The 12566-nt window shown below is 36.2% G+C and overlaps 4 protein-coding genes across 4 annotated transcripts in view; 2 read left to right on the top strand and 2 right to left on the bottom strand.

The window, feature by feature from the left end:
- Positions 1-202: 202 nt before the first annotated feature.
- LOTGIDRAFT_215066 (hypothetical protein) lies at positions 203-2399 on the top strand. The gene is made up of 5 exons (XM_009055680.1): positions 203-225; positions 650-713; positions 999-1074; positions 1376-1547; positions 2249-2399. The coding sequence occupies exons 1-5, from the start codon at positions 223-225 to the stop codon at positions 2378-2380; spliced, it is 447 nt and encodes a 148-aa protein (XP_009053928.1). The 5' UTR covers positions 203-222; the 3' UTR covers positions 2381-2399.
- A 397-nt stretch (positions 2400-2796) lies between these two features.
- Positions 2797-4728, bottom strand: LOTGIDRAFT_116870 (hypothetical protein; the record flags this gene model as incomplete). The annotated part of the gene is made up of 4 exons (XM_009055679.1): positions 2797-2885; positions 3295-3526; positions 4035-4246; positions 4638-4728. Coding segments are annotated over 4 exons (624 nt in total), but the record flags the coding sequence as incomplete, so codon positions are not given.
- A 2637-nt stretch (positions 4729-7365) lies between these two features.
- LOTGIDRAFT_160555 (hypothetical protein) lies at positions 7366-8619 on the top strand (the record flags this gene model as incomplete). The annotated part of the gene is made up of 1 exon (XM_009055678.1): positions 7366-8619. One exon carries the CDS (start codon positions 7366-7368, stop codon positions 8617-8619), a length of 1254 nt encoding a protein of 417 aa, XP_009053926.1.
- A 3598-nt stretch (positions 8620-12217) lies between these two features.
- Positions 12218-12566, bottom strand: part of LOTGIDRAFT_188698 (hypothetical protein) — a gene marked incomplete at its 3' end in the record, with an annotated part of 12264 nt that continues 11915 nt past the window's right edge. The window contains exon 10 of the mRNA XM_009055677.1: positions 12218-12288. Within this exon, the coding sequence (XP_009053925.1) occupies positions 12218-12288 (71 nt within the window). The remainder of the gene's footprint in view (positions 12289-12566) is intronic.

Below are 12566 nucleotides of genomic sequence, written 5' to 3'. Positions count from 1 at the left end.
ATATCAAAGTGTGAAATTGATGTCGATTTCAATTAGTCATTTAGAATATTTGCATCTTTTTCTATCTTTTAAAATGCTTTATGGATCACTGATTATCAGTTTGTTTATTTTTTACTATGAAACTTTACTATGGAAGGCTCACTTTTTTGACCAGTAATCAGAGCAGAGTTATCTTTTCTTGTATATTTCCGGTTCCGGTCTTTTCATTCGGGAGAATCCAAGATGGTTCGTCTTTACTGATTGTTTATCCTATTAAAATTACAATCCACATCAATCCAAGAGACCATCGCTACTAAATTGGTCAAGATGTCTTTGATCATTGGCTTTGACATGATTTTTGTCCTATCTCGACATCCGATTATGAATATTTTGCCGTGTAGTAAGATATATTCTGCACACGAGTTGTTCTGTCATGCCTACAATATTTTCATTTGTGATAGGCCTACAACTGATAATGCGATTATTTGCATTTTTGGTTACTCGCGTGAACTTTACACCTGTATTGGAGCACTTATTACGATGCTCATTTGCAAATTACTTTTGAGCAATTCCGTTAGCTTATTTCTATTCATTTTCTGGTGAATGTAAATCTGTTTGCCAATGTATATTGGCATTGCTTTGATGTTCACATCTCTCCTGCTTGTTGTAGACCACTAAAAATAAGAAGACCAGAAAGTTGAGAGGACACGTCAGTTCTGGAAATGGACGTATCGGTAAGTTATATTTGTAGTTATTGGCCAGTTTTCTGTTGAAAATGACTGTGCGATGGCTCTTTGATGCTTATTTAGTTCAGGAAAGCATTGGTTCAAAGTAAAAAGTGTTTTGAATTCATCCCTTTAATTTCATAATCAAAAAACTACTGTTAGTCTTAGAATGTCTTAAAATTATGACTTCAAAATTTCTTTCAAATATATGGATCTTATTATTGATACATTGATTCTTGTATTTTGTTTTAGTAGTATATCTCTGACCTTAAATGCCTGTGTTTTTTTTAACAGGTAAACACCGAAAGCATCCTGGAGGTCGAGGTAATGCTGGTGGTCAACATCATCATAGAATAAATTTTGATAAATAGTAAGTTTCTAACCTACAAAAAAATCTTGGAGGTATTTTCTTAGTGTTCAATAGTAGATTGGCATATAATGATACATGTCAGAATCACAATTTTTTGCTTATCGTCAAAGTATGTAGGCTTAGTGGATAACTTTGGCAGTGCATTCAACTTGACATGAAAATCTGTTATTAAAGCCTTGCCTTGCAATATGGACCTCTGTTCAAAGAATATTTCAATAAGTTCGGTGTACAGAATTAAGTATTTCTTGCAAAATAGAAAATGAAGGTGATGTAGTGATAAACAATAATGATTTTATTTCAGCCATCCAGGTTATTTTGGTAAAGTTGGTTTCAGACACTATCATTTATTACGTAATCCCTCATTCTGCCCCACAGTTAATGTAGATAAATTATGGTCTTTGGTAACAGAACAGACACGTACGACTTACCAGAAAAAAGCAGATAAAGCACCAGTCATTGACTGTGTTAGAGCTGTAAGTAAAATCCTGTTCTTCAGACTGAGTCTACCCCAGCTTAAGACTAGCTTTGTTTTGCTCTGTCCATGGTTCAGGTTTCTTTTTTATTATGACCTTTGGCTTTGACTCTCAATAGCCACCTTCCTTATTTCTAAAGTTTGTAAATGCAGTGATATAATCTGTATTTGCTAGCGTAAAATCCAATCAAATGGCTGAATTTCGTGATACAAGATAGTAGGAGTTAAGGTATATGCTAAATGTCTTAATATCTTGACAATTTGAAGATGTGGTTCAGGTCAAAGATGCTGAGATAAAACCTATAGTTTAAATGAGATGACACAATATACTGTGGTCAAGTGTGTAACAGGCTGTGAATTTCTAAGACAAATCTAAAAAGATTGTGCTAGTGCGGCTGCTCTGGCAAAATTTCTCTCATTACACACTGCACTGCATGTCTTAAGTTCAAACTCTATTCATCCTGATGAATGTTAATAAGCCAGCTTATTGTGTTATATGGTTATTTTGTTGTTAATATTACCTTCAACTAATCTCTAGTAGGTAGCTTCTTCTCTTCATGCTCATAGAAAAATTTGTTAGTAGTATTGCCAAATGACAGTTTTCTGTGGTCAGATAACATCTTTTAACCAAAGCTGTTGTGCAATAGCTTCTTATAGGTACTCAAGTTTTGTCAAATGACAATGGTATTCACATTTCTTTTCCAGGGTTACTATAAAGTACTAGGTAAAGGTGAATTACCAGCCCAACCATTAATTGTTAAAGCAAAGTTTTTCAGTAAAAGAGCAGAAGAGAAGATCAAGAGTGTCGGTGGATGTTGTGTGGTTGTAGCCTAAATAAACCTCGACAACATTGACTTTGTTTTGTTTGTTATATGCCCACAATAACAGATTTGATGCATAGACCTAAGCCCCACCTCGGTATCTGTTTGGATTCTTTTTAATGAAAGTTATGCATGAATGAGAATTATTAATCTCCCCAGAGTTGGAATTTCGTGATAGTTGTTGGTAGCTGTAGCCAATATATTTCCATGTCTAGAGTTTTGTGCTTGTGATGCGATATGTCCACCTAAAAGTTCATTTTACAATCTGATAGATTAGTCGTCCACAGCACTTATTAAATTTAAAATCTGATATCTGACTCATCTATACTTCCATAACTGATTCAATGCTTTTGTCTGCTCTCACAGTCAGTCAACTTACTTTATTTATTTAAAGGAAAACATGCAAACTAAAAATTTGTAATTTTAATCTCAATATGGATACATCGCATTTGTTGCAATACCACATACATTCTCATCTCTCTTGATCCAAATATAACCATTGATCCCCCAATCAGTTCCTTAAAAAATTAAATATAACCATACATTTTAACAATCTGAAACAATCATCATTAAGAACGGCTTTTCGAGACGTTCTAAAGAGAGTTGCTTCCCCTGTTTCGTCCGGTTTGTATTTCGGACGATTAATAATGAACTTAGGAGATATATAAGATGATGGAGCACGTCTAAATAAACCACCACGCCATTTGGTTCGTAAAACGAGAAGACCTAATGGTACAATTGTATTAGTCAAACAGAAGGCGAAACTGTTTAAAAAATGATGCAATATGGACGGTTTGCGCGAAATTTCCCCATGAATAATACCTGTATTTTGTTCTCGGGTTGTTGCCCCTGTGATAGTGTGGCAGCATTAAATAAATTCAACGCTATATTTTAATGAACTCGCGAGGGCGTAAGCTATGTACGCACCCCAACTGTTTCTACAGATCCAGTATTTTACTCCATTCTGTTCACCGTAGCCAACTATCTGTAAGAGATGGTTTAACTGAATCTGACTGCATCCAGCATCACTATATATACCAGATTGGTACAGCTCAAACGATGATTGGGATGCATCAATATAAACCATTAGTGGTGTTCGAATAATGACCGAGGCCATCTCCTCCTCGTTACCTTGTGGTATAAATCTACTCCCGTTGATCTGAAATTGCATGTCAAATGTTGTACAAAAAATACTGGTGAATGGCAGTATGTTGTGGCGCAGCCGATATCAGATAAAAATGGGAGAATATTACTAGGCAGTTACAATAATGTGAATGCTCTTGCAGATTACATGAGAAGACCTAATTCAGTAAGATCAAAATCACATCTTAGTTCGGTTAATAAAAACCCATGTTGGAATTTGGACAGTAACAATTTGAGTTCTTCTACGAACTTGTAATTCTGAAATGTTTAATACTTTTTTGCCGATGAAACTTGATCACGGTCCATTTTTTTTATGTTTTACAACGAAATGCAGTTAGTCATATACCACCGTGTCCAAACCACACCCACATTCGTCTTACTTCCTCGGTTAATAAGACCATGTCAAAACCCATATTCGTGATACCTTGTCATTACTCCAAGGTGATACGATGGTCATATACATGTTTACGGTTTTGGATTGACAGCTTTACATAACCATTGTAACCATTTTGGCATCGTCATACCTGAGCTTTTGGACTACAGCTTGCCTTGTTACACGTCCCACCACCTGCGTTATAACTCGAGTTGGTGCATAAACCCTCGGGTATTTTATCATGAATACATTTGAAGATATTGGGCTCTAATTGTTCTTGACCACATCCACATTCGGCAATTTCCTCGGCACTAAGTTCAAACAGTCGTCCGGTGTCGATTGCATGGTGACTGGCAATCATTTCTAAAAAAGAAAAAATATTTCTTCCCCTCGTGACTTACCTCGTTGGGTGGTGGTCCGTCGTCTAAAGCGGTTTGGGCCCCTTCTTAGGAAAATTGGTTTGGGCGGCAGCCCGTCCTCATGGTAGTGGGGCCACTGCTATTCTAGGGAATGTTATCGACAGCTTACCTCCCGGCAAATGATGATCTGAAACACCAGCGTTTTCAATGTTTTGGGTGACTACCTCTGGAATTATGCACCTTGTCTTGGTAGTTACATATCATTTTTGACACTAAACAGAATCTGATGGATCGGTGGGTATGGGGCCATAGAATTTGCAAAAGAAATTTGAAAATGGGAGGCCAAAACCACTATTTCTGCTTGTCAGTGGCAGGCCAAGGTGATGAAGCCTTACCAGCTGCTACAATAGACTGGACATCTCCAACCATTCCTTGATCATGAACAGGTCCAATTACACCTCTCTTCCTCCAGTCAAAACTTCTTGGAGCATCATTACCAGAAAATATATACTATTCAAGCTGTTCCATGGTGCATTTTGATTTACATGCTGTGATCGTCGTATTTCCTGTGACAAGGATATATTGAGAATGACGATTTTCGTTTGACAAGAAACACTTTCCATTAGGGACATTTTACTCAAGCTGTGAGCGATCAGAACCTTCTACAGGGTTGTCTGAACCGAAAGAAAAACATGTACGACATCTATTAACAATAAAGTCTAGCATTTTCACCATTTGACCATAAAAAAGTTTTTTTTAGTTCCTTATTTGATTATTTATAGAAAGAAGCATCCTAATAAGAAAGATCAGATTTTCCAAGTTTTAGGGCGTGTGATTAGTATATCAATCGTTCAAAGGAAATCACCAAGCTGTAAATTCAGATGAAAATGAAGACCTACCGCATCAGAATCAGCAAATTGGTTCATATGTACCGAGAACTCCTTGTCTAATCGATTGTTATGATGTTCTACGAAGTTTGAATTCCTTTCCCAAATAAGACGTCGATGTCTTTCTTCTCTCTGATTTGAATATATTTTTCCATATTTCGATTTCCACGTTTCCCAGCTAGGGTTTGCCGCAGACAGTGCGAAAACCATGCACAACAATAAATATAATATATAAGGCATCATAATATTGGCTTAACAAAAGGCGTGTGATATGAACCGTAATAGTATTGATAATGATAACAATTTCGTTATCAACACACTTTATTCTTGTCAATGTAAAAGTTTCATTATCTTAAAGATGGGTCTCTGCATTGTCAAGTTTAAGATCTTTTCTTCAAAAGAAGTTCACCTACTAATATTGGTCCATACCAAATCCAAAAGTCTGATTAGTGTCCTCAAACACAACACCTCTGTAAGCGCAACTGGTGGCCCAGTGAGCAATTTTTTGCGTTTGCGGACAGCTACAAGGTGGCAAGATGGGGACTTTACTCTCCTTCTTTGTTTACAGACGGTTTCCCTATATAAGTTGACGGTTTTATAGAATCATCGTAAGCACAAATGTAAACACATTTTGGGTTATTCTTACACGCACACTAACATTCAGTCCGTGGGAACAATATAATGAATGAATTATAAAGCTGTGATTACATTTGTACGTAAGCGCAACGAAAACTAAAACCCAAGCTCAATCTCAAACTGCGATTACATAATATGTCAATGTACAATAGAGAGGAAGTCCCCCAGTAATGATGTCATAAAGAGATCGTTTTTTTTTAGTATGCGTTTGAGTTTGAGTTTGCGTACACGTGTTATCGCAGCCTTACTCTTTTTTTCAGTTGATGATGCACAGTCCAAATCCCCAGGAATCTTTAAATGTTGCATATTGTTAAAATATTTTCGCTTTAGCCAACATCAACAACGTGTCTTTTTAGTTAAAAAAAGTAAATTCAAATTTCACAATTCTCCCCTGAAATCATTTATATTTGACTTATGTTATATATGTTTCTATTATGACGAAACACGATGTATTTCTGAGAAATTCTTGTATAATGAAATTTATAGACTGTAGACTCTAAAATATGGACAAATAAATCCCCGAAAAGAAACTATGAACAAGTTAACATAAAAAAGAGTAATCGTTTGTGTATATTAACTGATAACAAAATCTAGGACGAATTCTTAAAACAATGAATTATAGACCATTAGAACGACTTCTAGTTCATCTGCGATTTTCGGGGAATCGACACTTTCGAGAAGAGTGGAATTTATGGAGAACCACTTTATCTTAGCAAAACATATAAATTGAGAAATCGACATTTTGGATGAGCAGTTATTATTCTTTTCGCTGTCAGGGAAAGACCAGTCAAGATACACAGAGAACCACATTGGTATAGACCTAATACAGTCTAAACGTAAGTAGGCCTTCATCATATAATAATATAGAGGATTATAGTGAATCTAACTAACTATCAAACTATGTTTCAGTAGAACTTACGTTATTCTAGATCGAGAGATGGTGACTGTTTTTCCATGTGTTTTTTCACTGATGTATTCATCTAGGCAATGATTAGGCAGTATTAAAATCATTGTTTACTTCACCAGTTTCACTTTAAGTTTCGTTCAAAACTGTCTGTGACTTTCGTCGTTGCGTTTTCCTAATTGTATAAGTACCAGACGCAAGGTTTTAATCTGTAATGATACGGATATGAGATTTAGAGATCTACCAGTGAGCTAGATATTAGTATCAAGGTATATTGTCCTACTTTAAATTTGATCAAAGGTCATTGTGTACAATTTATAACTTTTATTTATTTTATTGTAGACGATTGAAGTAATTTGCACTATATTTATTTTAACTTTATCTCTCCTTGAAGGCAAACCGTAGGGGAACATGAACGTTCAATAACGACAGAACGTATTAGACATACCATTGACTATACAACGACAGAATAAATGTGCTTAAATTTCTTTTGATTATCATATAGAAAAAACAAAGTATGCGTAGTACGTTTATCCAGTCACTCAGAGGAGAGGAAATTTTTTTGGGGGGGGGGGGGGGGGGGGCATTTTCGAGTTTTACGCTTTTCCAGAATCAAGATGGTTGTGCTATTAGAGTATACGTCTTTGTTGACTTTATGTATGAATCAATTGTATCATTTTATTTTATTTTATCTAGATGGCTGATTGGTTACCGGGCGTATCACAGGCAAAATCATTGGTTCAGTTGGCATGTGGTGATACAGAGGGTGCTAAAAGAACTCAGGAGAACTTTACTAAACAATGTCCAGGGGTATCACAAATACGGTCTTTGGTGGAAGTCGCTTCTGGCGATACAGATGCGGCTTTGCAAACTCAAAAGGAATGTTTAGGAACAATCAGTGGAATGGTGGATGCCATCCCGGTTGTAGGACATGCTAAAGGCGGAATCCATTACATATGTGGTGATAAAGATGGTGGGGATAATGCTATGAAGGCGTCTTCTCGTACAACAGGTGTGATGGCTGGTGGTGCTGGTGGATTTCTTGTTGGTGGACCTGTTGGGGCTGTAGCTGGTGGAATGGCAGGAGCGAGTGTGATGGATACTGTAACTTCAATAGTTGATTCAGAGGTCCATGGCGACTCACGGCCTACAGGTTATATTAAACAAATTGGTGATATAATTGAAGATCCAAAAGACCCTGGTAAATGGTTTGATGTAACTTTCTCTGCGGTTGGTGATGCAATGACTGGTTACTCTGGTGGACAAGCAGTAAAGAATTTGAAAAATTTTAAAAATCAACGTGAGGTGAGAAATAAGTTTGATTCTCAAAGGCAGGCCTTGTCGGATAAAATTGGAAAAAAGGCAGCCAACGACATGGTGAAAGCAGCTGATCATTTGAAAAAGACACAAAAGAAATACTCTGTCCCAGAAAACAAGCCTCATGTAACAGCAGTTGTTCATGATCTAGAGACCAATAAGATTTATGATGGTCACAATAAACAAGTAAGAAATTTTTGCAAGAGAACCAAATTTGGATTGGATCCTATAAGTGATTACAGTTCTGATGTCAACTCACCAACCTTGGTGGAAAAACGAGCGCCAAAAGTGGAAACACCACTTGCGCGTCAAGCAAGATCGTGTGCAGAACACAGAGCCTATCATAAATATTACAAGGACAATCCAGCAGGTGCCCCTAAAAATACACGTGTATCAGTTGTCCGATATGACAAAGCGACCAAGACAATCAGGACAGCTGAACGTTGTGGAAATTGTAAATCGTATTCAAATGCAATGGGGAAGGCTCCAGGTGATGGTATAAGTAATCAAGTTGTCCCAAATCATCCCAAAGTCGGCAAACTTGCCCACTTTGAACACGCTGGCAATGCAGCCGCAAATATGGTTGAAGGTGGGGTGTTTCAGAACCTTGATGAAGATGAAGATGATTACTGATGATGATGATGATGATTACTGATGATGATGATGATGATTACTATTATTAAAGTTAGATTAGTGAAAAGATAATGGACACATGAATGGACTAATTAACGTTTTTGAAAATGATGAAAAAAAAGTGCTAACGCGACACACCAATTATATTTCTGATTGCAGAAAGTGATCCAAAGTAGAAAATTTTTTCTTGTATAATTTCCTTTAGAACTGATTGATAAAATGAAAGAATGTTTTTTCCACAAAACATGTGTTTATTAAAAGACGGGCGACGCCTTGTAGGCTGCAATGGGGGAAATTTTGCCAGGACAGCCACATTAGCCTGCTCTTATTCGATTGCCTAAGACAATTATTAGAGATATAATGGTGATCTTCCATGGCATAAGCACATTTCTGTGATGTCATTATGACGTCATATGTGCCAACTCATAATATTTTGGTGTTTGTTTAACAGATTTGTACGTTTAAAAGTGAACTCGTATAAATAATATTATGATCAAAACTTAATACTACTAGAGTGGCATGGGGGAGTACATGGGTCTGTCATCAAATTGAGTTTTTATCTATTCTTCAACCACGTTTGTCATCTTCAACCATGTTTGTCATCTTCCACCATGGTTGTCATCTTCCAACATGTTCGGCATCTTCAACCATGTTTGTCATCTTCAACCATGTTTGTCATCTTCAACCGTGTTCGACATCTTCAACCATGTTTGTCATCTTCCACCATGTTTCTAATCTTCCACCATGTTCGGCATCTTCCACCAAATTTGTCATCTTCCACCATGGTTGTCATCTTCCACCATGTTCGGCATCTTCAACCATGTTTGTCATCTTCCACCATATTTGTCATCTTCCACCATGGTTGTCATCTTCAACCATGTTTGTCATCTTCCACCATATTTGTCATCTTCCACCATGGTTGTCATCACCAACATGTTCGGCATCTTCAACTATGGTTGTCATCTTCAACCATGGTTGTCATCTTCCACCATGTTTGTCATCTTCAACCATGGTTGTTATCTTCCACCATGGTTGTCATCTTCCACCATGGTTGTCATCTTCAACCACCTTTGTCATCTTCCACCATGTTTGTAGCTAATTTAAGGGCCTGCTGAAATTCTTACAGATAAAAGGTTGGTTTTCATCAGACTGTGTATCGTATGTTTTGATCATTTCAATTTTATTCGAAAAACAATATTAATGTCTAATTTCCAGATATTAGAGTCCATGTACGGTGGCTCACATATGACATATTTCACTTTTTATTTTGAATTAAAAACTTCAATTTTTACTTGGTGAAGAAGGTGATGGATATTCCCATGTTACCCTCCCCTTAAAACATATTACATGATATCAAAACTATAAAAGAGCTTAAAGAGCAATTTTTTTCTATTACTGGTTGGCTTTGTTAAAATTCACGTTTCAAGGACTAAGGTATGATTGTTCAAAAAAGTAAAATGGCACAACTGTCCCTTTAAGCTCTTGTGTTGAGAAGATGTGCAACGAAATGGCGCTCCAATCAGTTACAGTTTCCAGTTTTCTTGCTACAAGAAGAAAAAAACTTTATTTCCATCAGGATTATTATTTAAAAAAAAAATCAAAAAAACATTAAAACATCAAATTAATGAAAGAAATTATATGAATATTATTAGTTAAAAATAGCATTGTGTTATATCGGGCCGATATTTGATACTCAACCGGAAGTAAAGAATATTGTACGATAAAAGTATTGCAATAATGTCGTGAACGCCAATAATGCAAAAGAACAATTGGAATGGCTATATAACAAAAAAGTGGATTTAACTTACAAATAATGTAAACTTAATGTCCTTTTGGCACCACTAGTAAATATTACAATCTAATCAAATTTACAAACTTCCCAATACAAGAAAGGTAATCATTGCAGTCAAGGAATAAGAGAGATTTCCACGTTTTCGAAAGCAACAGAACCTTCCTAATAACACAAATTCTGAGTTGCGTTATACTTATTTGGCCTTACATTTACAATAGCCCTATATTTAACATTTTAGTAATGGCGAGGGAACACGAACGGTTAATGTCGTCGACCGGCTGTGGGCATACGAGAGACAGAAAAATTTCCTGCCGATCGTTTCCATTTGTCGATAACCACGTGATGATCATGAAATTGAAATGAAAATCAGTCTGATCGGATGATGACACTCAACATTCGGCAACGCGATAAATTTTAGAAGCGCAGGCACGCGTGAAATTGTACTCATAATTCGGTGAAAAAATCGGCGACAAAAACTGCTTGTGTGCCCACACCATAATTTAGGATTTTATAGCTGAGATTCGTTACATATTCCTTCTTATGGCACTCTATGTTAATGTTCCCCAAGGCAGTAGGCAATTAAATAGTTTAAACAAGAAGAGTCGTGTAGATATTTGCCATTTCATTCGATAAGAGAACAATTTTAACTTACTTTTAACTTTTCAGAATTAATATCTGATGCCCTGTTCTTGTGCAATTTATCGAAAACAAGTGTATGATTGCAAATAAGACTGCTGACAGTTGTCAACTCTAGAATATAAACAGTTTAGAAGTAATGAACTTCCCTGGCATTTCTGATTAATTGCACGAGAATCGAATGTCGGATTTTAATATTGAAAATGCTACTGATATAAAACATCAGATAGTCGAGCAAATATTGACACGAATTTTTATCATTTAACTCAGGGTGGTATGCGTAAATTTTCTAATCGTATCGTTAGGATTTTCACATCTTTGCTTGTCGAATATAATACTCTTTACATTCGAACGTCCATATTAGAATTGGATTTTTCGGTAGTAGTTGTGTTCTGTATATTTCCACTGCCCTGATCGTGTATTACATCTTTTAATTCTACATCGTTATTGTCAACAGGTTTGATTTTCTGACCATCATCATTAAAACCAAGATTCATAAAACTTTGAGAAAAACCACTAGCTGAAATTAAACGTAATGTCAATGTGAATAACCATCGTTTTGAGAAAGTCTGAAGTCTGAATGGTGTTTTAGTGTGCTTTGTAAACATTAACAGAATAACTTACCTAAGGATGACATAGTACGTTTTGCACCTGTGAAAAAATGTTAAATAAAGATTCTATAAATATACAACAATTGTCATTTTGATTAGAATCCTGCCAATAATTTCAACGATAAACGGGTGGGCATGTACCAGTCTCAGTCTCTTTGCAGTAACATATTCGCAGTCAAGTTGGGGTTCCCAGCGGAATGACTGGATACATTAAGGTTTAAAGGGACAAATGCGGCATTTCCGCGGGTTTTATCATACCTTGGTCCCAGAAATGCGAATTGTTCCTCTAAACTAATCAGTAATTAGCTTACCGTCGCATTCAAATTCAAATGTATCCATAATTATCTATGTTTTAAAGTTAATCTAACGAGTAGTCTTTAATAATAAGAGACTTTATTTTGAATATTAGTTGATGACCTCATGTGTATACAGTAGACTCAATCATCAGTGCCGTTCTTCAGCTCCCGATTCCAAGACAAATAAGCAGATCATCATTGGAAATAATAAAATTGTAAACCTTACCATCCTTTAGTTCTACATGTTCTAATATTTTAGCGATTTTTTCTTCCCAACCATGACCATAAGCTTCAGTAGGATAAGCTGGTTCACCGTGTTTGGGTATATCAAGTCCTACACAAAGAAAACTGCATTACATTTTTTTAGGCGATGTCCTGACAAGTTTGAAGAATGCCTCTCCCTATAAGATGCCATAGAAAATGTATTAGCAAATTTTGAAGCAGTAATAAATAAATAATGAACTGTATAAGTCCACTGCTTATAGATTAATCCGAAGCACCAGATGACATCTGTCTAAATAGCTATCAGAGGCTGGAATAGAGACAGATGTTTCGGTCTACTGCTAAATATGACAAATTTTTCGGTTGCATACTGTAGCTTCAGGGGGTTGA

This window comes from Lottia gigantea (assembly GCF_000327385.1).
Source record: "Lottia gigantea unplaced genomic scaffold LOTGIsca_25, whole genome shotgun sequence".
Classification (NCBI taxonomy): Eukaryota; Metazoa; Mollusca; class Gastropoda; family Lottiidae; genus Lottia; species Lottia gigantea.
This window is presented reverse-complemented; position numbering and strand designations above follow the sequence as displayed.

What these genes read in the sequence shown, in the direction of transcription:
- LOTGIDRAFT_215066 (XM_009055680.1), top strand. An exon ending in TTCTGGAAATGGACGTATCG is followed by an intron (nt 714 to 998) that starts GTAAGTTATATT and finishes TTTTTTTAACAG; the next exon opens with GTAAACACCGAAAGCATCCT. An exon ending in AGAATAAATTTTGATAAATA is followed by an intron (nt 1,075 to 1,375) that starts GTAAGTTTCTAA and finishes ATTTTATTTCAG; the next exon opens with CCATCCAGGTTATTTTGGTA.